Here is a 26,907-nt window from a genome sequence, read left to right as displayed (position 1 = left end):
GCCCACCGCGTTCGTCATGGAGTGCTGCACGTCTCAGGTCTTTCCGGACAGGATCAGTCGGGGCGTGTTGCTTCGGCAATTGGCCCGACTTTTTCCGTGGATGGAAGACCTGACGTCCGTCTGAGAGAGCTGACGAAGAAGGAAGGAATAAAAGAAGAGGAAGATGTCGTCGTCGTCTTCATCGTCTTCTTCGTCGTCTGTTGCCGCCTCTTCCCCTTCGACTTCTAAGGCTTCCAAGCCGAAGAAGAAGAAGGCTGCCTCCTCCCCCCCTAAGAAGGCTCCTACGGGACCTTCGAAGGGCCCGTCTCGCTCTGGCGTGACCGGGGGGTGCTTCTGCTGGTCCTCCTGTTCCCTCGGGAACGGGGCCCGTCTCCTCTTCTGAGAAGAAGAAGAAGACGGGGACCAAGGATGTGCTGGCTACTGCTGGTACATCCGCGCCTGGTCTTAGTAGCACTGCTGCTAAGTCAGGTACCGGCTCGACTTCTCGTTCGCGAGAAGGTCCGAGTGTACGGTCTCCTTCGGGCGACCCTGTGCAGCCAATGTCAAGACGCCTGAGCTTGCCTCACCGTCACGACAGAGGCACGGAGCAGAAGACTGTCGAGAGTCGCGCAAGTGACGCTCGCCAGGCCAGCGGCCGCTCTCGTAGCGACCAGCTGGTACCTCGGGATTGACCTCGGTGGAACTTGGTCTAGCTGAAGCCAGGTCCCACGGGTTGAGGCTGAGAAGAGGTACCCCTCGACCAACGCACCAGCTTCGGCTGGTACCAGCGGTTTGACGTGCCGTGAGGACGCTCACCGGTCTCACCAGCGAAAGCGAGCTCTGCAGATCACCTGACCGCCGCTCCCACAGGGACCGGACGGAGACGGTGGCCAGCAGCAGCTAGTCTGACGCACGAGACCTCGGGGACGACGTGCTCAGTCGAGCCGCTCGCCACAGTTGTGAGCGGCACGACCAGGCCTGCACACGATCCCCACCGCGGGTTGGTGATCGGTCTGCAGCCCCTCACGTACGCTGGTCCTGCCAGCGAACGGGGGGGGAGCGTCAGGTCTGTCTCTCCTATACCTTCAACTTCCTCGGGCTACCACCGGGAAGAGCGAGGTACCCAGGAGTGATCGTGAGAGGTGCGCCGCTCACGATCCCGCCACGACGCCGCACGAACCAGGCATGGTTGTAGGACCAGCCAGGTCGTACGCGCAAGTGGTTGGAGGCGACCGTCAGGGGTCTGTTGCTGTTCCTCCTTCTGAAGGAGGAGGGTCTCGAGAGCTTGCTTCCTGTTGGAGGGACTGGACGGTCCTACTCCTCAGGACGCTGTAACTCCTGAGATCCAGAGGAACTTTGCCCAGGTTATTGCGCTGATTCGTCAGCACAACCACCTGGGGGAAGGATCGCCGCTACCACCATCTGAGCCCACGTTCCCGGCTCGAGTCATTTTGGGCCCCCGAAGAGGGAACCCAAATTGACGGTGGGACTGCCGCGATCGGAGCTTGCAGAACTCAGTCCTTGACCAGGTGGAGTATTTCGTCTCAGGACGAGAGGACTCACTTAAGTCAGGACGGTCTTCCAAGCTACTTCCTCCTCCTCTGCAGCGACAGCGGAAGTTCTACGTGCCATCAGTAGATCCAATACCGCCCAAAAAAGGTTTAACCCGGAGCTAGCTAGGGCTAACTCCAGGTGTGTCCCTGCAGCAGCTCCTGTCAGAGAACCTATGGTTCTCGCTAGCAGGAGGCACTGGGCCTGGAAGCTACCGCTATGGCAGCTTTCCAGGCAGTCTCTTGGTTGGATCTGTGGTCCCTCACAGTATCCAAGGTCGCGGCCGACGCGGGGGCGCTGCCCTCGAAGACGACCCCGACTTCAGGAGACTGTGCCAGTCTGGAGGTAGGGCCATTTCCTACCTCGCCCATCAGACGGCAAACCTGTGGGCCAACTTGGTTCTCCGTCGTAGGGACGCTGTCCTTACACGAGTAGCCAAGGGGGTTGGCCGGGCGTGAAAAGCGGTAAATGGACTACGTAACGGACCAATGAAGAAGTTCCTCCGCTCTCTTTCCCGGAGAGATGGTGGACGCTGCGGTGGAAAGACGGCGCACTGATGACAGTGACCGTCTGGTTCACCAGGCAGTTACGAAGGTTTCTGGGCAACCTCGTACATCTGCGGCTAAGCCTAAGAGTTTAGCTAGCGCTTCCTCGGCTGCTAAGACGGCTGCTCCATCGAAAGCCCCGAGGAAAGACTCTTCCTGCTTCAACTTCTAGTAAAGGAGGCCGTAACCAGCCCTCCTCCCAGCCCTCCTTTCCCCGAGGAGGTGCTGGGAAGAAGTCGAAGCGAGGTGGGAAACGCTAGGGACGGCGTTCCCCCTCACCAGCTGCCGGAAGTGGGGGGGTGCCTGGCGAGCCAGGGTTGGGCAACTTGGCAGCGCTACGGTGCCGAGACCTGGATAGTAGATGTCCTTCGGGAGGGATATTTACTACCCTTCGAATCTCGGCCACCCCTCACCTCCAACCCGGTCCATCTGCAGACATATGTTCTGGGATCCTCAAAGGACGACGCTCTTCGGCAGGAGATCAAGACCATGCCTGACCAAACGAGCTGTAGAAGTCGTAGTAGATCGGGTCACCGGGCCCCCCCCGGCTTTTTTTACAGCCGCCCTTTTCTTCTTAGTGAAAAGGCATCGGGGGGCTGGCGCCCGGTGATAGATCTCCTCTCCCCCCTGAACCGATTTGTTCGCCAGACTCGGTTCAAGATGGAGACGGGCACGTTCCGTGCTGGACTCCATCACGAGAACGACTTCATGCTTTCCAGTGGACCTGAAGGATGCGTATTTCCAAATACCCATCCATCAGTCCTCAAGAAAGTACCTCCGCTTCATCTTCGACGGGACGGTGTACCAATTCAGGCACTCTGCTTCGGTCTCTCAACCGCCCCACAGGTGTTCACGAGAGTGTTCACGCTGGTGTCTGCTTGGGCCCATTCGCACGGGATACGTCTTCTGAGGTATCTCGACGATTGGCTGGTCCTGGCGAGCTCCCGCTCGCAGTTGCTGCAGGACAGGGATCGACTTCTAAAGTTTTGTCGCGATCTGGGGATCGTGATAAACTACGAGAAGTCCGATCTCAAACCCAAGCAGAAGATGAAGTACCTGGGTATGCTGATCGATACGGTAGCAGCTCAAGTCCGCCCCGCAGACTTGAGGATCAGCAAATTCAGGAGGCAGCCGGCCGGTTCCTGTCTCGGCAGGAACAGGCAGCTCAGCAATGGCAAGTCTTGGATCGGCCACCTGTCGTCACTCGAGAAGTTAGTTCCTCACGGACGTCTTCACCTGCGGTCTCTCCAGTGGAGACTAAGGGAGAGAGTTTGGTCACAGGTAAATAAAGGATCCACCTTACTTCCCCGTGTCCATCACGGGAGAAGGTGAGGCAGGACCTAGCCTGGTGGCTCGACGACAGGAACCTCTTAAGAGGAGTGCCCCTACGCCACTCCCCCCCCGGAGATTGCTGCTGTTCTCAGACGCATCGACCGAGGGATGGGGCGCACACCATGGAGTGGAGTTTGCTGGCTGCAGGTGTGTGGGACCATCACGACAAGCACCTTCACATCAATGTCCTGGAACTCAAGGCGGCGTTTTACGCTCTCCAAGAGTTCCAAGACCGCTTGATGGACACTCAGTGGTTGATGATGCGACAACACCACAGTAGTGGCATACGTCAACAAGCAGGGGGGCCTAGTGTCTCTCCCGCTACACCAGTTGACGGTGCAGGTGCACGAGTGGGCCACGGCTCATTCGATAGAGCTGTCAGCACGCTACATTCCAGCAAGAGGAATGTAGTAGCGGACAAGCTCAGCCGTCGGGATCAGGTAATAGGGAACCGAGTGGTCCCTAACACCCAGAAGTGGCGGAAAAGGCTCTTCAAACCTGTGGGGGGCGTCCAGTCATAGACCTGTTCGCCACCCGGCACAACAAAAAACTTCAAGTTTTTTGCTCAGCCGTGCCGGACCCATGGGCAGCTGCAGAGGACGCTCTTCAACACCCCTGGGACAACCTCTTCGTCTACGCCTTTCCTCCCTTTTGTCTGATTCGGAAAGTGATCAGCCGAGCGCTGGTCACTCTCCCAATCTCAGGATGATCCTGGTGGCTCCCAAACGACCTCAAGCCGTTTGGTATCCGGACCTGCTGGCTCTTCTTGCAGAAGAACCGAGAGAGATGCCCCACTGGCACAACCTTCTAGCCCAGACCACACGTAGAGCGGTACCACCGAGCAGTCAGTCCCTACAACTTCACGGCTGGCTGTTATCCACCATCTCTTGCGAACGAGAGGCTTTTCTCGCAGCGCAGCAACAGAGATGGCTGGACACGTCAGACAGTCCTCTGCAGCTGTGTACCAGGGGAAAGTGGGCCAGTCTTTCTGTGGTTGGTGGTCGTAGACGGGGTCTATCTCCTCTCAGAGCCACTCTTCAGCAGGTAGCGGATTTCCTCGTATTTCTTCGCCGAGAGAAGCTCCTCTCAGTACCACAGTTAAAGGATATAGAGCTGCAACTGGCACTCGTCCATAAAACTGACGGGGACTGGACATCTCGAAAACTCGTTCGAGATCTCCTTGCTAATGAGGAGCTTCGAAAGGTCTTGCCCACCCAGGGAGCTCAGGCCACCTGAGTGGGATGTGACTCTCGTCCTTAGGAGTTTGACTCGAAGACCATTCGAGCCCACTCCGAGAGTCGTCAGACAGGGATCTGACCCTCAAGACCCTCTTCTTGCTGGCCTCGGCATCGGCGAACGAGAGTAGGGGAACTTCATGGTCTGTCCTTCAATGTTAAACATTCCAGGGGCTGGGGATCTGTGACGCTCGATTTCGTCCCGAATTTCGTAGCTAAGACTCAGAATCCGTCGATCCCTGACGACAGGTTCGAGTCTTTCACAATCCCCTCCCTAATGGATTTCACCACCGACAACGATACGGATAGATGCTGCTTTGTCCTGTGAGGGCGCTACGGCGCTATCTGAAGAAAACTCGACACCTCAGGCCTGAGTGTCGACGCCTCTTCGTTACCAAGAAAGAAGTATCCAAGAACACGCTTTTCTTTCTGGCTGCGTGAGGTGATCAGAGAGCGTACGAGGCTGATGGTAGTGACGACAATCCGTACGCTCCGACCGAGAGCCCCCACGAAGTCAGAGGTATTGGACCCTCTTTGGCGTTCCGCAAGAACTTCTCCGTGGCGCAGGTCCTGAAGGCAGGTTGGTCTGGGCCAACCAGACTACCTTCACGTCCTTCTACCTTCGGGAATTTATTGCCACAAGTCCTTGGATACTTTTTCCTTGGGACCTGTGGTGGCTGCTCAACACGTTGTGTAAGCTTACCCAGCACCCGAGCAGGCAGAACAGCATCGATTCCTGGTGTGACTGTAGGAATGAATGGTTTGAATAGAGTGCGACTGGCTTTCTCTTCTCCATCTTTCTCTCTTCTACCTGTGGGCAGAGGGTCACGGTCGTCACCATGCTGGAAAGGAATCCGATGCAGGTAAGCTACTCAACCGAGCCCCAATCTATCCCTTTAGTTAGGGATAGAAGCAAATAAATATCCTCCACTCCCTCCAACAAGGGGGAAGGAGTGGATGCCTACTTGAGACAACCCATAACTTTATGTTGGCTCCTGTACAGGAACAAGTTCTTACAATGCTGGTACGAAGAGATACGCTTGCCTCTCTCTTAGTACTTGGCTCAGAGGTCTGACCATTGATCCTGCGGTGCACACCCCGATCAATCGGACAGAGGTTTGGATCCCTCCCTTGCTCTTACGACCAGGGAGGCATTCCAAGGTTGGACGAACACCAGTCTGTTCACCAAAAAGACTCAGATTCCACCCACCAAGAAGTGAGTCTTCCTATTGTTAAAGGACCGGGGAGGGTTTGTATTACGTATCGGAACAAATGACAATTTGTCGAAAATTGCATTTTTCCTAACTATACAAACCTGAGGTCCTTTACATATAGTCCCACCTCATACCACCCCTCACTCTGCAACTTTTTGCATGGGCCTTAAGCAAAAGTGATTCTTCACCGGGCCGGCCGCGCGGCGCGCGCACGACCGGACAAGCAGTTAACTACCGTTCTCCCCTTGTTCGAAGCTTACGACCGTCCCAGCTGCCGCTAGTTACCTTCCTATTGTTAAAGGACCTCAGGTTTGTATAGTTAGGAAAAATGCAATTTTCGACAAATTGTCATTTTTGTGCTTTGACATATTACAGTTTATGGTAAATTTATTACAAGAATTTCTTTGGATGATGACAATTTTTTTTCATCAGGATCTCATTGCTTGAAAAATGGATGATGACAGTCTTCATCATCAGAATCTGAAAATGTTAATTTACAAAAACGTAAATATTCGATGGTTTAACAGTGTGTGTCCTAATTGATAATATTTTTTATACTCCTCAGCAAATTTAATAAACTATTGCTAATGTTGCCTTTGCTATATCTTATTTCATTTTTACTGCATTTAAACTTTGTTTTATACATATTGCATTTGTATACTGTATAGGAAAAATGCTAACAAGAATTGGTTATTTTAAAGGCAGATTCGGAGCGTGTCTTTAGGGTAAGCTAATAGAGGATTATGGTTTTGTCCCTGGTTTTCTTTTACTTCTGTTGTCTCTGTGATTAATATCGTGTGATTTGGTTATTTTAGATGATTAGCTTAATAAAGGAAAAGCTTAATCATTTTATGAACTTGTAAAACTCACCATAAACCATAAATATTTAGTGGTGTGGCAATTAAGAATTTATATTTCAATATACCTTTGTTATTCTGGAACTTAACACTTGCATTTAGGGAGTACATACCACTTACAGTGTGCTTAGTGCAATGCACTATAGATGGTACTGAAGGTTCTTGATTCTTTTAGACCTCTGACAGCATTGGTTTTCACCTTTGGTTTCTCTAGTCTTCACCTTTGGTTTCTCTAGTCTTTATGGTCTCTTCCTACTTAGTTGTCAATTATCTGTAACTGTTTTGCTCAGTTTTTCTCCTTTATTGTCAATAACAAGAGGGGAGAACATTGCAAGAATACCTTGTGAGAATACCTGGTTTTATTGCATCCTAGTTTTTGCTGTAATTAGCCACATGTCCCACTTACTACACCTGTCTCGTATCTATTCCAGATATGTTGAGTTAAACAGAAATTTTCATTTTGCACTTGATGGTAGTTAAATACTGCAAGAATATTGTTATCTTTATACCGTACAATATTCCCCCAGAATTCTACCTTGTGGAACAGTAGGTAAGATAGGTCTAGGCTCAATAAAAATGCCAGCAATAGCAAATTGCTGTTATCAGGCTTTCAAATTATTATAATTATATTATTACAGCATTATACAACTACTGAATCACATTTATATACTCTCCCAGGGCTTGATAAGAGGATTCTGTTTTAGTGAGAGGTGGAAATCAGGGCAAGGTGATGCTAAATTAGTTGGGCAGCTATGTGGGAAGTGACCAAAGGAATGGAGGAAAGTTTGAAGACAAAGGAATACCTGAGGACGCTGCAAAGAAATAGTACTTCTAAAGTGTGCTACAAAAGGCACATTGTAGGCAGTATGCTTTATTGTGGCATGTCACCTGAAATACTGTGAATGAGATAAAGTATGACATAGCCTCAAACTTGTAAGTTGCAAAGCTTCTGTATTGATGGTGTGGGGTCAAAGACCGTACTAAAATCAGTTTGAACAAGTCTGGACTCTACAAATTTCTCTTGGACGTCACATGCACCTGAAGGTTTAATGTAAGGAAATTAGCTCTCAGGAACTAGTGTCTTGTTCAAGAATGAGGTTGTAAAGTTCAGCTTTACATCAACCATAGAGAGCACTTGGAGGATGAAAATTAGTTTTATGAGTGTTACGGCTGGCATTTCGAACAGGCATGCTATTTGTGTCAGCACAAAATGAAATATGGATATATTTTTTGTTTTTTTTTTGTCCACAATATTCTAGGCTCATGTTATGCTGATGTTTACCTGAAGAGGCAAGTTATCTCAAACAGAGCTTAGCATAAGCTGGAAAGGTAAGTGTGCATTGTGTGTTGTGTGGAGCCACTGGCCTTGATAATGAGTGTCATTTATCTGGTTGTGTGGTTTGGAGACTAATACTACTGTACTCTTTAAAATGTGTGAACTATTCTAATAGCAACAAGAACTGCATTAAGAATCTGTTTATCATTATGAAAATACAGTACTCCAAATTTATTGGTAAAAAAATTATTTAGCTTTGATGAAAAGGTGTTGATTTAGGGGTCTGAGTTATTGCTGTTATTCAGTTGTTTGTTTTCAAGTACTTGAAAAGGTTGGGTGTTAACACTTTGTTTTGAAGAATGATGCTTATTTAGTTGATACAGTTTACGTATTGTTAAAGGAAATTAATACGTACTAAGCTCTAACAGTATCTTAAAGAAAATATCCAATTTTTATTGGCTTAGGCCCGTCATAGTTTGGATGAGAGTGATGACTGTTTGGATTTTGAGATCCAGGCTCCTGCACACCCGCACCTAGAAAACCTCAGCATAACAGGTGTGGTCACCGATTCACGTCTACGTTTTCTTTTGAGCCATGCACCAGCAGTTCGTAATTTACATTTAGATGGTGAACTTGAATGGCTTCATGATGACATGTTCAAGACACTTCTGGATGAGAATCCTCTAACAAAATTGGAGGTAAGTAAAATTTATTTCAGGTTTATTGCTTAGTTTTTTCTTCCAAACAAAACTGAAATTAGTCTTGATAATTGAGATACATTTTGTTCATGAAACTTACCTGTCAGATATATATATAGCTGTATTTTTCCGAATCCGACAGAAATTTAAACACTTACGACACACGCAGTGGGAGTCAGGTGGTTAGTACCCATTCCCGCCGCTGGGAGGCGCGGGTATCAGGAATCATTCCTATTTTCTATTCATAATTTTTCTGTCGCCGGTGCTGAAAACACCTGCTTTTCAGTACCTCCGTCTTAGGATTTTGGAAACTTCATTGCCGCTAAGTATCCTAATTGGTCTTTTGATTTATTTACTTGGATTTGTGGCTAGGCATACGCTATCTTAAATTGATTTGAATTTTGATTCATTTTTGCTAAAAATACTGAATCTAGTTAGGCTTTAGTTTCAGACGGGTTGTCTGCAAAGATAGGGTGTGGCTACCGAAAGCTTCGGTAGATTCGCACTTGGTATGTACGAGGGGTATGGGTCTTGCTTCTTGTTGAGATTTGTCATGTAAGGAGTGTGAGACTTTGTATTCCGTAAAGAAGACGTATGATTCGTATGTACGCAATTAATCAGTAAACATGTCTATTCCGTAAGGAATACGTATGTACGCAATTAATCAGTAACAAAAAGTCAGGGTAGTGAACCTGCTACCTTCCTGTAGACTTTATTTTGCCATAACCCTGTAGTATGGCCTACGGGCTATGTATATGTCTACGAGAGGTGCTCGCTCTCTTCATTGCTGTGAAGTGCTACTTCTGTAATTGTTACTCCTAACCCTGCAGTGTTGCCTTCGGGCCCTAAGCAGTGTCTGTAGAGAAATGCCTTTCTCTGATACTCTTTCGATTCGTAACTTAGAATCGAAAGTGCTTGCTTTAGAGAGTAAAAGTGAAGTGCAGAAGTGCAGTGATACCCCTTGTGTAGTGGAGGGTGCGTCAGATCGGCCTCGTTTCGCCTCTAGGCCGGGACCTCTGCTTGACTCCCAGAACCAGGAGAGAGCATGTCGAAAGCCGAAGGAGGGATACGAGGAACCCCCACCGATCTGGCGTGCCTTCGGCAGTTTCTGATGAAAAATCCCCAGACTGCCTAAGTGCGTGCACGTGCACGAATCCTGAAGGATTGCTTCTCGTCCTCTGAAGCGTCCTCCCCGCGCAGGGGTGGAGCTTTCGGATGGACTCGCGCCCTCTAAATAGAAGCTTTATAGAAGAGGACGCTTCACGTCCTCTCTCTCTCTCTCGTTATGCGTTTCAGTGAGAATAAGAAGGCGAACGTCGCCTGAACTCGTGTCCGTCTTTCCACCGAGAAATACGTAAAAGAAGTCATAGTAGCAGTAAGCTTTTGAGAGCGGACGCCCAAGCCAGGCCAGGCGCGGGCGGGTGCACGCCAAGCGCGCGCCAGTGGACGCCGAGCGTGCGCGCCAGTGGACGCCGAGCGCGCTCCAGTGGACGCCGAGCGCGCTCCAGTGGACGCCGAGCGTGCACCAGCGCACGCCAGGTGTGTCGCCTGGCTGAACGTTTCTGTTGAACTCTTCAAGCTCTTTGTTTCAGATTTGGGCTTAAAGAATTTTTACCTCTACCTTCGATGATACCTTCTACCTCACCTGCAAAGAATGTGAAGTAGGCAGTGCTTCGGAGGAAGCTTAAGTGAACAGACAACTTCTTCTTCGAAACCAGCAAGACATCGGGTTTCGTGAATTCAAGAGGTCTCTGTCAATTAATATTGCTTTTCGCAGTAGGTGGATGGAGTTAAGGAAAGCTCAAGGGAAGTTCTCGTTTGCTCTACCGCAAGCTGTGCCTTTCTGCCAATAAATTTTAATTGTTGCCACTACCGCAGTCAAGACTTTGCGATAACAGGCAGTTACGGGTTATAAAGGCTCGATGTCCTGCACGTCAGGACTCTCGGCAACGTTCAGTAGGATTCTTGCAAAGGCACTCATCAAAAGTACGCTCTTCAGAAAGCGCAAGACAGGACTTCCTTTGCCATACTGCCAATAAATTTTAGCTTTAGCAGGCATTAGTTGTGATACGGGAGAGGAAGCTGGTTGGAGAGTTTCTTCCTCTTCCCAGGATATTTTGCCAGCTTTTTAGCTTTTTAGCCCATTCTGAAACTTGGGCTTTTCAGATGATAGATTTTGTTAGTTCCTAGTCGGGACTACGCTGCCGAATTGAACATCGTCGTTCTACCTGACGTAAGCCCAGTCTCTTAACAGGATTCTTGCCCCTTCCTCGTTTGAGACGGGAATTCGGAAAATAAAATGCTCGAACTTCCTGGATTAACGTTTTGTCAATTCAGTGACTTTCCCCCATTTGACAATATACTATCGTTTGCAAGTAAGTGGGTATCCCCTCATTGACAAAATATCTCTTTGTCCGTAAATGGGATTAGTCTCAGGTTGACAAACATCTCATTAACTTGATATTGCGTAAGCGAATAAGCTCTTTTGACAAGATTCGAAGAGCTCTCATTCATCATTCGCAGACTCGTACAAGAAATAGACTTGTGAGAACTACGTCAATGTACCCTTATGTCCAATAAACATAAGAAGCTTGAGCTGACTGCTTCGATTCTCCTAAGTTTTGTTCATGAAACTTGCCTGTCAGATATGTATGTAGCTGTATTCCGAATTCAGCTATATATATGTCTGCCAGTAAGTATGAAAAAACAAACTTTATTGTGATATAATTTCATATTTTGTTTGCCTTGCGTTATTTTATTTCTGGTTGGTTCAAGTCATATACGCTTGCTGTAGTTACCTCTTCGGATGGCAACCGAGAGGTATGGTCCATTTTAAGGACATTTAAATCGTTACTCCTGCAGCCTTCCAGGAGTTTCCGATTTATCTTTTACCGTTGTATGGTAGTGTTCTGACGACACAAACGCATCTATATTATTTTCGTTTTCTGTTTCGCTTTAATATACCAGCTTGAGAGTCTCTTTATGCTAAAATAACGGACCTTTTTTCTTCATAGAATAGGGAGCTGGAACCCAGGCATAAAGTTAAGAGACGACGATGACGGACGATCGTAAGCTGCTGCTGTCACTGTCCTCTCCTCCAGACTCCAGTCCAAACGAGCCAGTACCAGCCCATTCGCTGTCATGCGCGGTTAGGTTACGTCTCTCTCTCTGCGGGATTGACTGACTAACCGTATCTCTGTGCTGGCAGTTACGTCTCTCTCTCTCTCCTGCGGGATTGACTGACTAACTGTATCTCTGCCCTACAATCACGGACTTTAGCCTAAGATTGAGGGGATTTCTTACATGAATGAATAAACATTGCATTCGTTTGGCCTTAATATGTCCTACAGAGATATCTTACTCCTTTCGGTGCTCGTTACCGCACGGTATAGGACTACGAGTCTACCACAACATTGCACTATTATATGCTCTCTTGCTTAGGCAAAGCGCAGCCTTATTAGGAAGTAACATACTGTGTGAGGGAATGGATGAGCTTGCTGGGGACCATTTCCTTCCTAAAGAAGTTTGTTTCCCTGAATAGACTGCAATTCAGACCCTCTACAGTTTTTTCCTACCGGGAAACTGAAATTTTGTACATGAACTTCCCTGCCAGATATATACTTAGCTTAGGTCTCTGACGTCACGACAGAAAATTCAAAACTCCGCGGCACAGCTACAGGTAGGTCAGGTGAGCTACCTTACCCGACCGCTGGGAGGCGGGTGTAAGAACCAGTCCCCCTTTCCGTCAGATTATTTTCTGTCGCCGGCCTGGACAACACCTGTTGTTTAGTCCTACGATAGTTGAAATTCGTTCTCGTTGCCGACGATTTGGATTTTGGTGAAGTACACTTTGGTTGTTGGCTTGGCATACGCTTTTTGGACTGTTTTTTGTTTGGATTTTTCTTTTGGATTTCTCTTACATATCTATAATCATGGATGATTCTGAAGTTAAGAAACCTAGTTTATTTAGGTTTGTTCAGAGAAGGAATGTAAAGTTAGGCTTCCTAAAGCTGCATTAGATCCTCACTCGGTATGTGCAGTCGTTGTAGAGGGAATGAATGCTCTTTTATTAACCCTTGCAAAGAGTGTGAGAATTTGGATGAGGATGGTTGGTTGGACTCTCTCCTCTTCTTATTGAGAAAGTAGAGAAAGATAGGGTGCGCAAGGCTTCTCAAAGAGTTCTAGATCGAGGGTGAGTGAAGTTGACACTGAGAATCCTGTAGTAGAAGTAGTTCCTTCTCCAGTTTCAGCCCCTGCGCCCAGCTTTTGAACCCGAAGATTCGTTTTCGGAAGTTGCTTCTGGGAGAGCCTCGATCAGGAGTAAGGAGAGCCTCGCTCGCTCTCGACAAAGGTAAGAGTATGATAGTGCAAGTGATCAGTGCAGTGCCCCTAGTGCAGTGGAGGGTGTGCGTCTGACCGGCTCACTAACGCTTCCAGGCCTAGACCTCTTCCAGACTCCCAGACCCAGTGAGGAGGAAAAGTCGAAAAGCCGCAGGAAGGTTAGGGAGAACCCCCACCGGTCAGGCGTCCCCTCGGCAGTTCCTGTTGCTCGTTCCCAGGCTGCCTTGGAACGAACCAAGAAGAGTTATTGCGCCAGTGCTTCTCGTCATCTTCGTCGCCTTCTCCTCAGCGTAGATGGAGCGCATCGGAGTCGTCTCGCCCTCTCAAGAGGCCCTGGAAGGATCCTTGCGCCCTTCCTTCCAGCCCCGAATCTTTCGCGGAAGAGCCTGAAGTGGAACGCAAGAGAACCAAGATTTCGTCCTGTTACGCTTCTCCTGTTCGCTCTCGACTTCGTCCCCTGTAGAGGAGTTTAAGAGATCTCCTGCGCGTATCCTGGCGGTCTGCAGGCGCAAATTGCGGCTTGTTAGCAGAAGTCTATTGCCGGACTTCTCATCGTCGGAAGGACGCCTCACTTCCGGTGAAGAGTCTAAGAACGTTCCTTCTGGCTAAATCTCCTTTGGCTAGAAGAGCTTTTGAGCCTGTTAGTAGGAGTTTCAGAAGTACAGGCTGGAGCTCGGGATCTTCTCCCGAGAGGCTCTCCTCTCTTCCCAGCAAGAGTTGTGAGCATGTAAGGTGTAAGGAGCCAGGCAGGCTCTCTCCTCAGGATTTCCGCTCCTCTTCAGTTAGGCGTCAAGAGGCTTGACAGACGTCAAGAGCCTAGTTTTCGTCAGGAGCGAAGAAGAGTTCTTCGCCTGTGGCCACTCTCCTTTGACGGACGCTCGGAGCCTAGTAGGCAGCAAGAGCCTAGTAGGCGCCAAGAGCCTATAGGCGCCCAAGAACCTGGTAGGCGGCAACGGAAGTTTTCTCCTCCGTTAGAGCACTCCCGATTGGATAGGCGCTCAGAGCCTTGTAAGCGCCGCGCTTCTGACAGGATTCATCTGTGGATGTTTTCTCTCCCCGTGGCAGGCGTCAAGAGCCTGGCAGGCGTATTGAGGATGGCAGGCGCCAAGAGCTAGCAGGCGCAGAGAGCCTGATAGGCGCTCTCCCGTTTCCAGACGCTCTTCTGTGGAGTTAGAATCGGTTTCCGACAGACGGGGCCTCCACTTGTAGAAGCGCTCTCCTAGTAGGCGCTCCCGAAGTAGGCGCTCTTCCTAGCAGGCGCTACCAAGTAGGCGCTCTCAAAGATAGGCGCTCTCCTAGTAGGCGCTCTCCAACTAGGCGCTCTCCTCTAAGGCTCTCTAGTAGGCGCTCTCTAAGTAGGCGCTCTCCTGGTAGGCGCTCCCCATCGTGGTAGGCGCTCTCCCGGTTGTAGGCTTCCCCGGTTTTTCTTCCAGTAGGCGCTCTCCGACAGGCGCTCTCCAAGGATTAGCTCTCCTCCCGCCGGCAGTAGAGCTTCTAGACGTCATTCTTCGGAAGAATTTGTTGCTGATTCGGAGGAAGATTTGCCCAAGGATGCTGCGGTTTCTTCGTATAAGAGGCTTACAGACCTCCTCTTGCAAGATTTTGGGGAGTCTCTTTCGGCCGTGGCTCCTCCGTCTCCTCCGTCCTTATTTCAACGACCAATACGGCTAAGAAGTCTTCGGTCGTTAAGATGAAGCCTACAGTGTCTATGAAGAAGGCTATGAAGAACTTTGACGACTGGTTGCTTTCAAAAGAAGAGAAGGGCAAGACAGTTTTTTCTTTTCCCCCGTCCAAGCTGACGGGTAAGATGGGGTTCTGGTACGAGTCAGGAGAGCCCTTGGGTCTGACTCTTCCCTCTTCTGCAGACTCGGACTTCTCTTCGTTGGTCGATTCCGCACGTCGCTCGGCGCTGAATTCTGCGAAGACGACGTGGGGTATGAGCGAGTTGGATCACCTTCTGAAGGGAATGTTCCGAGTCTTAGAAGTTTTTAACTTTCTTGACTGGACCCTGGGAGTGTTGGCCAAGAGGACTCAAGAGCAAGACACTCTTTCGCCTGAAGACCTCCACGCAGTTCTGTCTTGCATGGACAAGGCAGTGAGAGACGGTTCGGGGAAATTGCTTCTCTTTTTGGTGCAGGAGTGGTAAAGAAGAGGGCCGTTTTTCTGCTCTTTTCTTACCAAGGCGGTTTCGCACGCACAGAGAGCTTCCTTGCTGTATTCGCAACTTTCCCCGCAACTCTTCCCCAAGAAGACTATTAACGATATCTCCAGCCTCGTTATCAGCAAAAGCGACGCAGGATATGCTAGCTCGATCGGCTAGAATTCCGAAACCTTCGTTTCAGCAGAAGACGAAGAAAGAGGCTCAAAGTAGGCAAGAACCCTTTCGAGGAGGACCTTCGTCTCGCTCTTCTTCCTCCAGGGGTTCGAGACCACCTAGAAGAGGAAGGACCTTCTCCCGGTCTATTAGGGCCAAGAAATAGTTCGGGTGTTCCTCCAGACAACTGTGGGTGCCAGACTTCTGAACTTTGCAGATGTCTGGGACAAAAAGGGGGCGGACAACTGGTCCCTCGCGATCATCAAGAGGGGATACCTCATTCCCTTTATTTCGAGACCACCCTTGACCACCACTCCAAGGGCTCTGGTGGCCAAATACAAAGACCCACTGATGAATCAAGCCCTCGCTCTAGCGGTAGAGCTGATGTTAGAGAAAGAGGCAATAGAGATGGTTCAGGACCCACTTTCAGCGGGGTTCTACAACCGTTTGTTCCTAGTTCCCAAGAACTCAGGAGGATGGAGACCGGTTTCTGGACGTAAGCGCCCTGAATGTCTTTGTGAAGAAGAGGAAGTGCGCTATGGAGACGACGTCATCAGTCTTAGCAGCTCTTCGTCCCGGGGACTGGATGGTGTCACTGGACCTTCAGGACGCTTACTTCCATGTGCCGATCCATCCTTCTTCTCGCAAATATCTCAGATTCATGTGGGGAGGGAACGTTTTTCAGTTCAGCGGGCCCTATGCTTCGGCCTTTCCACGGCCCCCCAACAAAGTATTCACAGGACTGATGAAGAACGTTGCCCAGTGGCTTCATCTCGAGGGAGTGAGGATTTCCCTATACTTGGACGATTGGCTTATCAGGGCCAAATCCAAGGAGAAATGTCTGGAGGACTTTACGAGTGACGTTGGAGTCTAGCAGCTTCTCTGGGTTGCTAGTGAATTTCGAGAAGTCACAGCTAATCCCCAGTCAAGAGCGTATCTATCTGGGGATTCTGATGGCTTCTCTGTTTTTCGGGCGTATCCGTCCCCCAGAGAGGATAACCCGAGGTTTGGAGAAGGTAGCAATCTTTCTAGAGAAAGATGTATGCACAGCGAGGGAGTGGATGAGTCTGTTGGGGACACTCTCCTCTCTGGAGCAATTCGTTTCTCTAGGAAGGTTGCACTCAGACCCCTACAGTTCTTCCTGAGAGACTGGAATGGGATCGGAAATATCAAGGTCTGACTTTGCGTTCAAGATTTTCGCAAGAGATAAAGGAGGATCTACGTTGGTGGCTAGACCCTCTATTGTTCAAGGAAGGCCTTTCCTTGCAAGAGTTCGAAACCCCAACCTAGTATTGTATGCAGACGCTTCGGACAAAGGTTGGGGAGCTACTCGGGGTCGGGTCGAGAGAAGTGTCAGGCACCTGGATGGGGAGCAGGTGTCCTGGCACATCAACAAGAAGGAGCTAACAGCGATTTGGTTAGCTCTCAAGACCTTCGAACCCCTCGTAAAAGGGAAATATGTTCAGATCAACTCCGACAACACTACAGCCCTGGCTTACATTCGAAAACAGGGGGGACTCACTCTTTCTTTCTCCCCTGTACGAGACAGCGAGATCGCTCCTCTTGTGGTCAGAGGAAAGGAACATAAGGCTTTCTCACCAGGTTCGTACAGGGAGAAAGAAATGTCAGAGCGGATCTGCTAAGCAGAAGGAATCAAGTCCTTCCCTCAGAGTGGACTCTGCACGCGGGACGTATGCCAGGAGCTGTGGAGGACGTGGGGCAGGCCCCATCTGGATCTATTTGCGACCTCCAGGAATGCGCGGATAGATCTATACTGCTCCCCTATTGCAGACCCAAGAGCAGTGGCAATAGATGCATTCCTCATGGATTGGAGGAATCTGGATCTGTACGCGTTCCCGCCTTTCAAGATTATAGGGGAAACGTTAAGGAAATTCGCAGCGTCAGAGGGAACAAGGATGACGTTGATAGCTCCGTTCTGGCCCGCCCACGACTGGTTCACAGAGGTACTGGAATGGCTGGTGGTGGATGTCCCAAGATCCCTACCTCTAAGAGTCGATCTGCTCAAACAGCCCCACTTCGACAGGTTTCACAAAAACCTCCCCGCTCTCAGTCTGACTGGATTCAGACTATCAAGAGTCTCGTCAGAGCTAAGGGCTTTTCGGCAAAGTCTGCAAGGGCTATTGCCAATGCACGTAGACCTTCCACATCTAGAGTCTACCAGTCGAAGTGGGATGTTTTTTTCGACGCTGGTGCAGGACTCATAAAGTTTCCTCCTCCAGTACCTCTGTGACGCAGATTGCAGATTTCCTTATCTTCTGAGGGGAAAAATGCGGGTTGGTTGTCTCCACCATCAAGGGGTACAGGAGCATGCTTTTCCTCAGTTTTTCGTCATAGAGGATTAAACATATCTGAGGACAAGGACCTCCATGATTTAATCAGATCGTTTGAAACGGTTAAAAGAACCTCCTCCTTAGTGCCTAGCTGGAATCTTGATGTCGTGCTGCTCTTCCGTGAGGTCCTCAAGGTTCGAACCTCCCCATGCTGCTTCGTTCAGAGACCTTTCGATGAAGACTCTTTTCCTCTGTGCGTTAGCGTCAGCAAAGAGGGTCAGCGAGCTGCAGGCTCTAGAAGGTGAGGTAGGTTTCCAAGGAGGCTCCGCGGTTTGCTCTTTTCTTCCGGCTTTCCTAGCCAAGAATGAAAACCCTTCTTCGCCGTGGCCCAGGAGCTTCGAAATCAAAAGCTTATCCTCCTTAGTCGGGACAGAAGAGGAGAGATCTCTTTGCCCGGTGAGAAGCCTGAAATATTATCTTCAGAGGAAGAAAAGACTTGCCGCTAATGAGAGCAATCTCTGGTGCTCTGTAAGGGACCCCAGTAGGCCCTTATCTAAAAATGCCACTCTCATTCTTTATCAGGAATATTATTAGAGAAGCACACTCTTCTTGCAATCAGCAACAGTTTAACCTTCTGAAAGTCAAGGCGCACGAAGTACGGGCCATCGCGAACGTCTTTGGCTTTCAAGAAGAATTTGTCATTACAAAACCTTATGAAGGCCACTTTTTGGAGGTGTGAATCAGTCTTCTCTAATCACTACCTAAGGGACGTATCGATTACGTATGATAAGTGTTTTTGGGCTAGGCCCGTACGTATCGGCGGATTCAGTGCTGGGGCAGGGAGCTGAAACACATCCTTTTTAATCCTTTTTCCCTGTTAGTTTTAAGTTGAGTTTGTTGGTTGTACGAAGGAGGTTGCAGGAGGCAGCTCCTTCTTTCGTATACTAATGTTAGTAATTGGTTAGGTGATCGGTTGTGCTTAAGGCTCCTTGCATGGTAGTGATAGGCTCTGGCATGTAAGCGGGTTGATCCCCATTGACCAGATCCTGCTTGGATTCTGCCAAGTAAGTGACTCAGTTCCCATTGGTAGACCCAAAGAGTTCTTCAGCCATAGGTCACGCCCTCGCTGAGACTCTTTAGGCAACGCAGACTAATAGACAGTAACTATCAAAGTCTTCTGCCTAAATCAGGTAAGAACCAGAGGTTTATATATGTATTCCTTTAACATGTGTTGTCCCCACTTTCTAAGTAAGTATGTGTCTCTTTCCCTCCACCAAGGGTGTCAATCAGCTAAGTATATATCTGGCAGGGAAGTTCATGTACAAAAATGATATTGTTAGTATACAATAAAGTTTTGTACATACTTACCTGGCAGATATATACGATTGATGGCCCGCCCAGCCTCCCCTCAGGAGACAGGTGGAAGAAAAATAACCTGACAGGAAAGGGGGACTGGTTCTTACACCCGCCTCCCAGCGGCGGGTAAGGTAGATCACCTGACCTACCTGTAGCGTGTGCCGCGAGTTTTTGAATTTTCTGTCGTGACGTCAGAGACCTAAGCTAAGTATATATCGCCAGTTAAGTATGTACAAAACTTTATTGTATACTAACAATATCATTTTTATTAAAGATCTGGAATGATTTCTGAACATCTCTCGGTGCGTAAGTAATCTTTTGAGTGATAGAAAGAAGGTGCCGGACATCTGGAGAGGGTTTCAGATGTCCTGGATCATAATCTGAAAGAAGTGGAAGCATTCAGTCGTCCCTCCAGTCCTCGAAACGAGTTTTTGGAACCATGGTCCATATCAACTCTGATCTTCCACAGCTCTCATCATATCTTAGGAAGTATCTTCTCTCGGTCCGGTTCGGGTTTACGAGAAAGAGCCTATTATAACAACAGGCGTAGAATGGACGATCCTCTAGAGGTTCGTTACAGGATTGCAAAAGTCCGTACGAATCGTCTCGATCGAAGGCAGCAACTACTGACTTCCGAGTGGAATCTTTCTTTAGAAGTATGTTGAGAGTTGTGGAGACTTTAGGGACGCCCATTTCATTCATCTCTTCGCTAGGTTGAGGACGAAGAGGCTTCCTTCTTCTCTGCTCCCTTATTCTCGATCCGGGAGCGGTAACATTAAACGCCATCCCTATGATATTGAAACGGGGATGGATGTTTAGTCTCTTTTCCCCTTTTTCAGTCGCTTAGGAAATGTAATAAGATGATTTATATCATCACAGGGAGCGACAATGACGCTAATCGCCCCATGTTGGCCTTCAAGATCCTAGATTCACAGAGGTCAACGTCCTTCCAAGGACTTTTTCCGAGAGAGTCGGTCTCCTTTTAACACAGAAAAAGGTACCTATAACCTCTCCGCTCTGAGTCTGACTACGTTCAGACTATCGAGATTTTGACAGCATAAGATTGCAGTCTTCCCTTTCCGTTTGAAGAATGGGTAAGCTGGCAGTCACAACTATTAAAGAATACGCAAATATGTTGTTGACGGCCTTTGGGCTCAGAGATTTGCTTCTGTCAAACACAAAGCCCTTCACGATCTTTGAGTTTCTGTGAAATCTCCGAAACTCGCTCACCATCTACTTTTTGTCTCACCTGTTTTCTCGGAGTCAGACACTCGTGCGATATCAGGAGACATATAGTAGCCCTGAGTTTCCTTGTTGATGAAGTCGGTTGCGTTTATACACCCCCGATGATCGTTAACATGAGACCAGGTTGGACTGTCAGGCATTCGTCCTTCGGGACTGAATCGCCTTTTTGCTCCTCGCTCCTTTCTCCTGCCACCAGAAGCTCGAGTCAGGAGTGGCTCAGGAGTTGATTCGCTAACGACGTTGGGTTGCGGTTGATACACCCCCCAAGGTTTGCTTAGCTTGAATCGCCCAGGCAGTCCAGACACTCATCCTTCAGCGAAGAATAGTGCATTATGGTCTTCAGGGTACAGCCTTGCTGTCCTTGATTCGTCTGACTGGTCAACTGGTTGGTCACCTGACGTTAGTACAGACGAAATGACTGTGCATGTCCAGATCGAAGCTTTCAATATGGAACTTAGAACATAGTCTGAAGTTCTTGATGTCAAAGCATTCGAACTCTCCTTTTTTCCCTAACCTGTTAACTTCTTGCATGTGATCTAGGAAGGCTCCATTTTTCTAACCACCCTAGATACGACAAAGAGGGTTAGAAAGATTTTTAAAGCCATCGTCACAAGTTTTGGCTTTAGAGAACACAAGGCGGTGTGCTCTCTAAGCTTTTCGTTATGGCCTAAGAATGGAAACCGTTTTGTCCTTGGGCCAGGAGCTTGGAAGCAAGGATGGCACAAGTTAGTGGGCAGGAGCCAGAGAGAGTCCTGTGCCCTGTCAGGTCTCTCAAGTTTTGTATCTACATAAAACTCAAGAAAGTCGAAGTCGTACGGACAATCTGCAGTGTTCCGAAAAGACCAGACTTGCCCATATCGAAGAACACCCTGGCTTTATTGTTAAGGAGTTCTTTCAAAAAAGCTCCTCTTTGTGTTTGCACAAAGATTTGAAATCTTTTGATTTGAATTGCTCACGAGGTGAGGGCGCGGCCATCGGAAGCATTTCAACAGAGCATGGCATCAGCAACATCCTGAGTACCATGTTTTAGCGAAGCAACTCTGTGTTCAATTCACACTCCCTGCGAGATGTGAAGATGGCATATGAGATCTGCTGCTCGCTAGGGCCATACGTGTCTGCAGACACAATCTTGGGGGCAAGAAGTACCACTCATCCTATCCTGTAGAAAATGGTTAGGAAGAGCTCTTAATTTAGTAGTGAGTCGCCGACAACGGTGACTTCTTAACTCTTAAGCCTTAGTTAACACACCTTAACTTTGGCTAGGTGGGTCAGGTGGTGATATATATTTTTATATATATATTTATTTACTTCTTAGCCCTCATGGTATGGTCAATATGGTCTAGTCACGTCGTGGTCTCGCCCCTGTTGACAGATCATCTGGAGTGCACCAGCTATATAGGTCTCTACCTCGCTGGCAACTCTAGTTGCACAAGCAGACTTACGCGGCAGTAACCACGAAGTCAGCTATGCTAACAGGTAAGGAATCAAGATATCAATTATCTGCATATATATGTTTCCTAAATCTTCTATTCTGTCTACTCCCACCACAAAGGTGGGATTCAGCTATATATATCTGACAGGTAAGTTTCATGAACAAAATGATATTGTAATGATACAATTAAGTTTGTTCATACTTACCTGGCAGATATATATAATCAAGTACCCACCCACCTCCCCTCAGGAGACAGTGGAATAAAAATTATGAATAGAAAATAGGAATGATTCCTGATACCCGCCTCCCAGCGGCGGGAATGGGTACTAACCACCTGACTCCCACTGCGTGTGTCGTAAGTGTTTAAATTTCTGTCGGATTCGGAAAAATACAGCTATATATATCTGCCAGGTAAGTATGAACAAACTTAATTGTATCATTACAATATCATTTTGATGATGGGAGAGTGAATATAAAATTTGTAACGATAAAGTTTTTATCATAAGTTTACAGTTGCTTTATGGATTTGGTGAATTTTTTAAATATTTGTGTTCCTCAGTATTGTGGAACATGTTGCATGGATTTGAGAATAAAATTGCCTTTTTTAAACTTTTCAGTACGTATGGTTTAATGTGTCTACGACAATCACACTGAATACAGTACGTCTCTTGCTGCTCCATGAAAATTCAGTTCGCACCATTGGTCGCTTGTGTCACATGGCTGAAATCCACAATGAGTGAGTATCAAGAACTCCAGGATTTAGTTCGCCAAAGGAATCTTGATGTGAAGCTTATATGGGTGACAGATGAACGAAGCAGGTAACACTGCATCATGGTAAAACTTTGTGATGTCGCCTGATAAATGTTTACCTCTTTGTAGAGTATGACACAGTAAAATGGCGGCTAACTGAATGAATGCACAATATATATATATATTTTGAATCGAATGTCCTGTGTAATATTTTGAACGATGCACACTTTTCTCTAGGAACTTCAGTTATCTGCAAAGAGTTAAAGATTATTATGGAATGGAACTGCGTGTGAGACAAGCTTTAATGATTTTTCAAGTGATGCCAATGAGTATTTTGTGATACAGTATTTTTTAAATGTAATTTAACCACTTTAAAGATAGAAAATATATTACATTTAGTATTTGTGACTGTAAAGTGTACTGCATTCAAAATGTAGCCTGACCTTAAAAAATGGGAACTAAATGCAAGAGTGATTGTTTGTTGTAATTCTCTTGACTGAAAATTTTTTAGTTTTGCAGTGCAACTAAAAATGGTAGATTGGTCAGCTGAAGGTTCGTTGAACTTTGTTGCTATGATTTTTTATACATGACAGTAATTGACTGGCAGCTATTGCACCTATGCATTAAATCCACGAGAAACTCAGGAAGACTGAAATCAAAGGGACTACATGAGCCTTAGGTTTTGACAGTAAAAATCTTGTAGTTTTTGTTGTCAAGACATGTCATTATCAATCTTTAATGGAAGGAGGTAAGTTAAGGTTTTAAATTCTAACCTTCTTTGCCTATTTCCATGCTAGATGAATACTTTTTATCTTCTCATAATGTGTGTTAAATTCAAATTACTTTGTTGAGAGCTATGCAATATGTACTGTATTGCTAAATAAATTAGTCAAATTACTGTATACTTTGTTTGCAAAATGTTAACTGATGCAAGTGATTGTCCTGGTAATTATTTTCAGTCTCAAGTTTCCAAATCTTTGACTAGTTTCCACTTGTAAATTGCAGTTTTCCCTCCTATCAGAACCTTTCTTGACAGTTTCTGGGATATAAGTTATGAAAAATACAAATTGGTTAAAAATTTGTCCTTTTTCATAATCTGTATATTATATGTTTTTTAAGTGGAGGCAATCATCTAAATCAATTTGTTGTAGTTTAATAACAAAATACTGAATTTTAGACTTTTTGGATGAAAATTAACATTGTCAAACTTAGACAAATGCTGAGGTATTGTCTTAACTCACTCCTAGTTGGAATCAACAAAGATTTTTCCAAATTGGTAAATCTGAAGAGTAAGCATTTTCTAGGATTTAAGATCAGTATTAATGTTCTCACAGTCTTGTGTGACTTTTCATGTAACTAAATATACCTTAAAATGGTAAATAGAAATAAAGAGGGTGGTGTATAGTGATCTCTGGTGCTTAAGGAGGTATTGTACTTTAATGTTATGACATGAATTAGCAAAGAGAACAGTGAAACTATTTTATAATGACTCTGAAATCAATATCATAGTATAGCTATACTAGTACAATATTTGGCTGCACAATATTATATAGGAGGTTGGTACTGTATTACCTTTTGAAGTGCCATCCTGGATGCAGCAGGTTTAAAAAGGAAGAGGAATGTTCCTTAGTTGCCAATGATCTACAGTGTGCTGCATACAGCAAACTGTAAGCAGTACAAAAGGTTCTTTGCAGCACTCTTCCAGGCTCTAGCTTCTTTTCTTCGTGCCTTGTACTACTTTCATTAGTTTCATGCTGTCACTTCCAGCTTAGCTATCTGACTATTTCCCACTTTTCATTAAAGTTTTTATTAGTCATTTGAAAATAACTAATTTCTACCTTTCTTGTTAGAGTACAAATGACTCTAGTGTTCAGGTTTAATTACGTCAGGAAAGAAGCATTGCTAATAGGTGATGGTTTCATTTTTTTATCATTTTTTTTATTATAGTAACTTTCAGAACAATGCACCAGTTGTATAGCATAACTCCTATTAATTAAGTTTTGTTAAATGCTTAGTTTGCTTACATGAGCTGATTACCATATTGCCAACCTTCCAAACCTTTGAATGTAGCTTAGCTTTTGTGATATGATCTCCCATAGTCTTCGGTTTGAATTTCTTGCCTAAAAGCACCATACAGTAAAGCTTACTTTCCTTTCATTTATTCATTCAGCGTTATAGTATTTCATTTCATGATATACACATTTTAACATTATTTTTTTAGTAGTTGCTAATTAGGCATAACTATTTGTTTCATATTAAAATTATTCCTTTTCACTCAAGTCCTGTCAGCGTTGAAATGTTTAGCGCTCTAAGCTATTTTATATAGGTAATTAATACACATACATAGGCAGCTTTTTTTGTTGAAGGTTGCTAGGCTAATTGAGGGCCTTTTGGGTTGTTTTTTAAGAATGCATACATTATGAGTACAGGCACCGTAATAATAATTGTTGCTCCATTGGGCACATAGAAGAGAACAATAGAAGTTGAGGAATAGAGATAGTGGGGTTGAAAAGAAATTAAAGTATAGTAGTACGTATATTGATTATAGATAGAATTGAACTAAACTGGCTGTTATTACTATGATTAAAGTACAGGACATAAACTGTTCCAAATAAGGTGATTAGTTGGAAGTAAGGGCTAATAATTTATATTACACAAATTTGTCAAGTGAAAATCATTGTTGATGATAGTTTCTTGCATTGTAAATCAGCTTCATGTAATTGAAAAACTGTGTTAACCCCGTGTGAATAGGTAACGTACATGTATTTTGACATATAGGTTTGTGGTAAAACCTGGATACCATACATATGTTCAAGATTTGGCCCCATACAGTTTGAAAAAATTTAGCAGGAAAAATTTTCTTAGGGCCATTTATTACTATTGGAAACTTCTCAGATCACTGCACAGCAAGCTGGGAGAGAGTCAGTCTTGCTTGAGGTTGTAAACGGGAATGTTATCCCAACTTCCCATCCAAGGATGTGTTTTATATATATTCTACAATATGTATATATATATATAATATATTATATATATATATATAATATATATATATATATATATATATATATATATATATATGTATATATATATATATATATATATATATATTATATATATAATGCATGACACTTACCTGGCAGGTATATATATAGCTGTATTTTCTGAAGTCCGACAGAATTTAAAAAACTTCCGACACACGCAGTGGTCGGCCAGGTGGTTAGTACCCATTCCCGCCGCTGGGAGGCGGGTATCAGGAACCATTCCCATTTTCTATTCAAAATTTTCTTGTCGCCGGTACTGAAAACACCTGTTTCAGTACCTCCGGCTTAGGATTTTGGAAACTTCATTTGCCGCTAAGTATCCTAATTGTCTTTTAATTTATTTACTTGGATTTGTGGCTAGGCATACGCTATCTTAAATTGATTTGAATTTGATTCATTTTTGCATAATAAGATTTTAACTGGAAATCTAGGTTTAGGCTAGTTTCAGAGGGTGTTGTCTGCAAAGATAGGGTGTGGCTACCGAAAGCTTCGGTAGTTCCGCACTTGGGGGTCGCAATTAATCAGTAAACATGTCTATTTCCGTAAGGAAAAAGTATGATTCGTATGTACGCAATTAATCAGTAAACGTGTCTAATTCCGTAAGGAAAAAGTTTTGTTTAGTATGTACGCTATTAATCAATTACGAAAGTCAGGGTAGTGATACTGCTAACCTTCCGGTAGACTTTATTTTGCCTAACGCTGTAGTATGGCCTACGGGTTATGACTATGTCTGCGAGAGGTGATCAACTCTCCTTCATTGTGTGAAGGGAGTTCTACTTCTGTTTTTGTTACGCCTAACCCTGTAATGTTGCCTTCGGGCCCTAAAACAGTGTCTGTAGAGGTTATTGCCCTTTCTCTTATACTATTTCGATTCGTAACTTAGAATCGAAAGTGTTTGCTTTAGAGAGCAATAGTGAAGTGGCTAAGTGCAGTGACAGTGCCCCTTGTGTAGGGTTGGAAGGGGGTGCGTCAGATCGGCCTTATAACGCCTCTAGGTCTAGACCTCTGTCGAACTCCCAGAACCAAGGGAGAGGGCATGTCGAAAGCCGAAGGAGGGTTACAGGGAACCCCCACCGATCTGGCGTGCCTTGGCAGTTTCTGATGAAAATACCCAGACTGCCAAAGTGCGTGCACATGCACGAATCCTGAAGGATTGCTTCTCGTCCTTCCGAGGCGCTCCTTCCCCCACCGCACAAGGGTTGGGTTGGAGCTCGGAAGGACTCGCGGCCCTCTAAGAGCTTTATAGAAGAGGACGCTTCACGTCCCTTCTCCCTCGTTATGTGTTTCAGTGAGAAGTAAGAAAGGCGAAAGTTGCCTGATCACGTGTACTTCTTCCACCAAGAAATAGGAAAAAAAAAAAGAAGGCAGTTTCTCTCGCTTGTTTTGACGCCTGTCAGGAGCGTGACGCTTTTCTGCACGCTTATTTGGACGATCGGCTTGAACAGGACGC

The 26,907-nt window shown here is 46.2% G+C and overlaps 1 protein-coding gene across 1 annotated transcript in view; it reads left to right on the top strand.

The window, feature by feature from the left end:
- Positions 1-25,120, top strand: part of LOC135198465 (uncharacterized) — a gene marked incomplete at its 5' end in the record, with an annotated part of 59,545 nt that extends 34,425 nt beyond the window's left edge. Inside the window, 3 exon segments of the mRNA XM_064226035.1 lie at positions 6,558-6,581; positions 8,454-8,687; positions 22,284-25,120. Coding sequence (XP_064082105.1) covers positions 6,558-6,581; positions 8,454-8,687; positions 22,284-22,406 — 381 coding nt within the window. The 3' untranslated portion in view covers positions 22,407-25,120.
- Between the last annotated feature and the right edge of the window lie 1,787 nt (positions 25,121-26,907).

The sequence above is a fragment of the Macrobrachium nipponense genome, chromosome 22 (assembly GCF_015104395.2).
Source record: "Macrobrachium nipponense isolate FS-2020 chromosome 22, ASM1510439v2, whole genome shotgun sequence".
Classification (NCBI taxonomy): Eukaryota; Metazoa; Arthropoda; class Malacostraca; order Decapoda; family Palaemonidae; genus Macrobrachium; species Macrobrachium nipponense.
The sequence above is the reverse complement of the archived record's forward strand: the minus strand, read 5'-3'. Positions and strand labels throughout refer to the sequence as shown.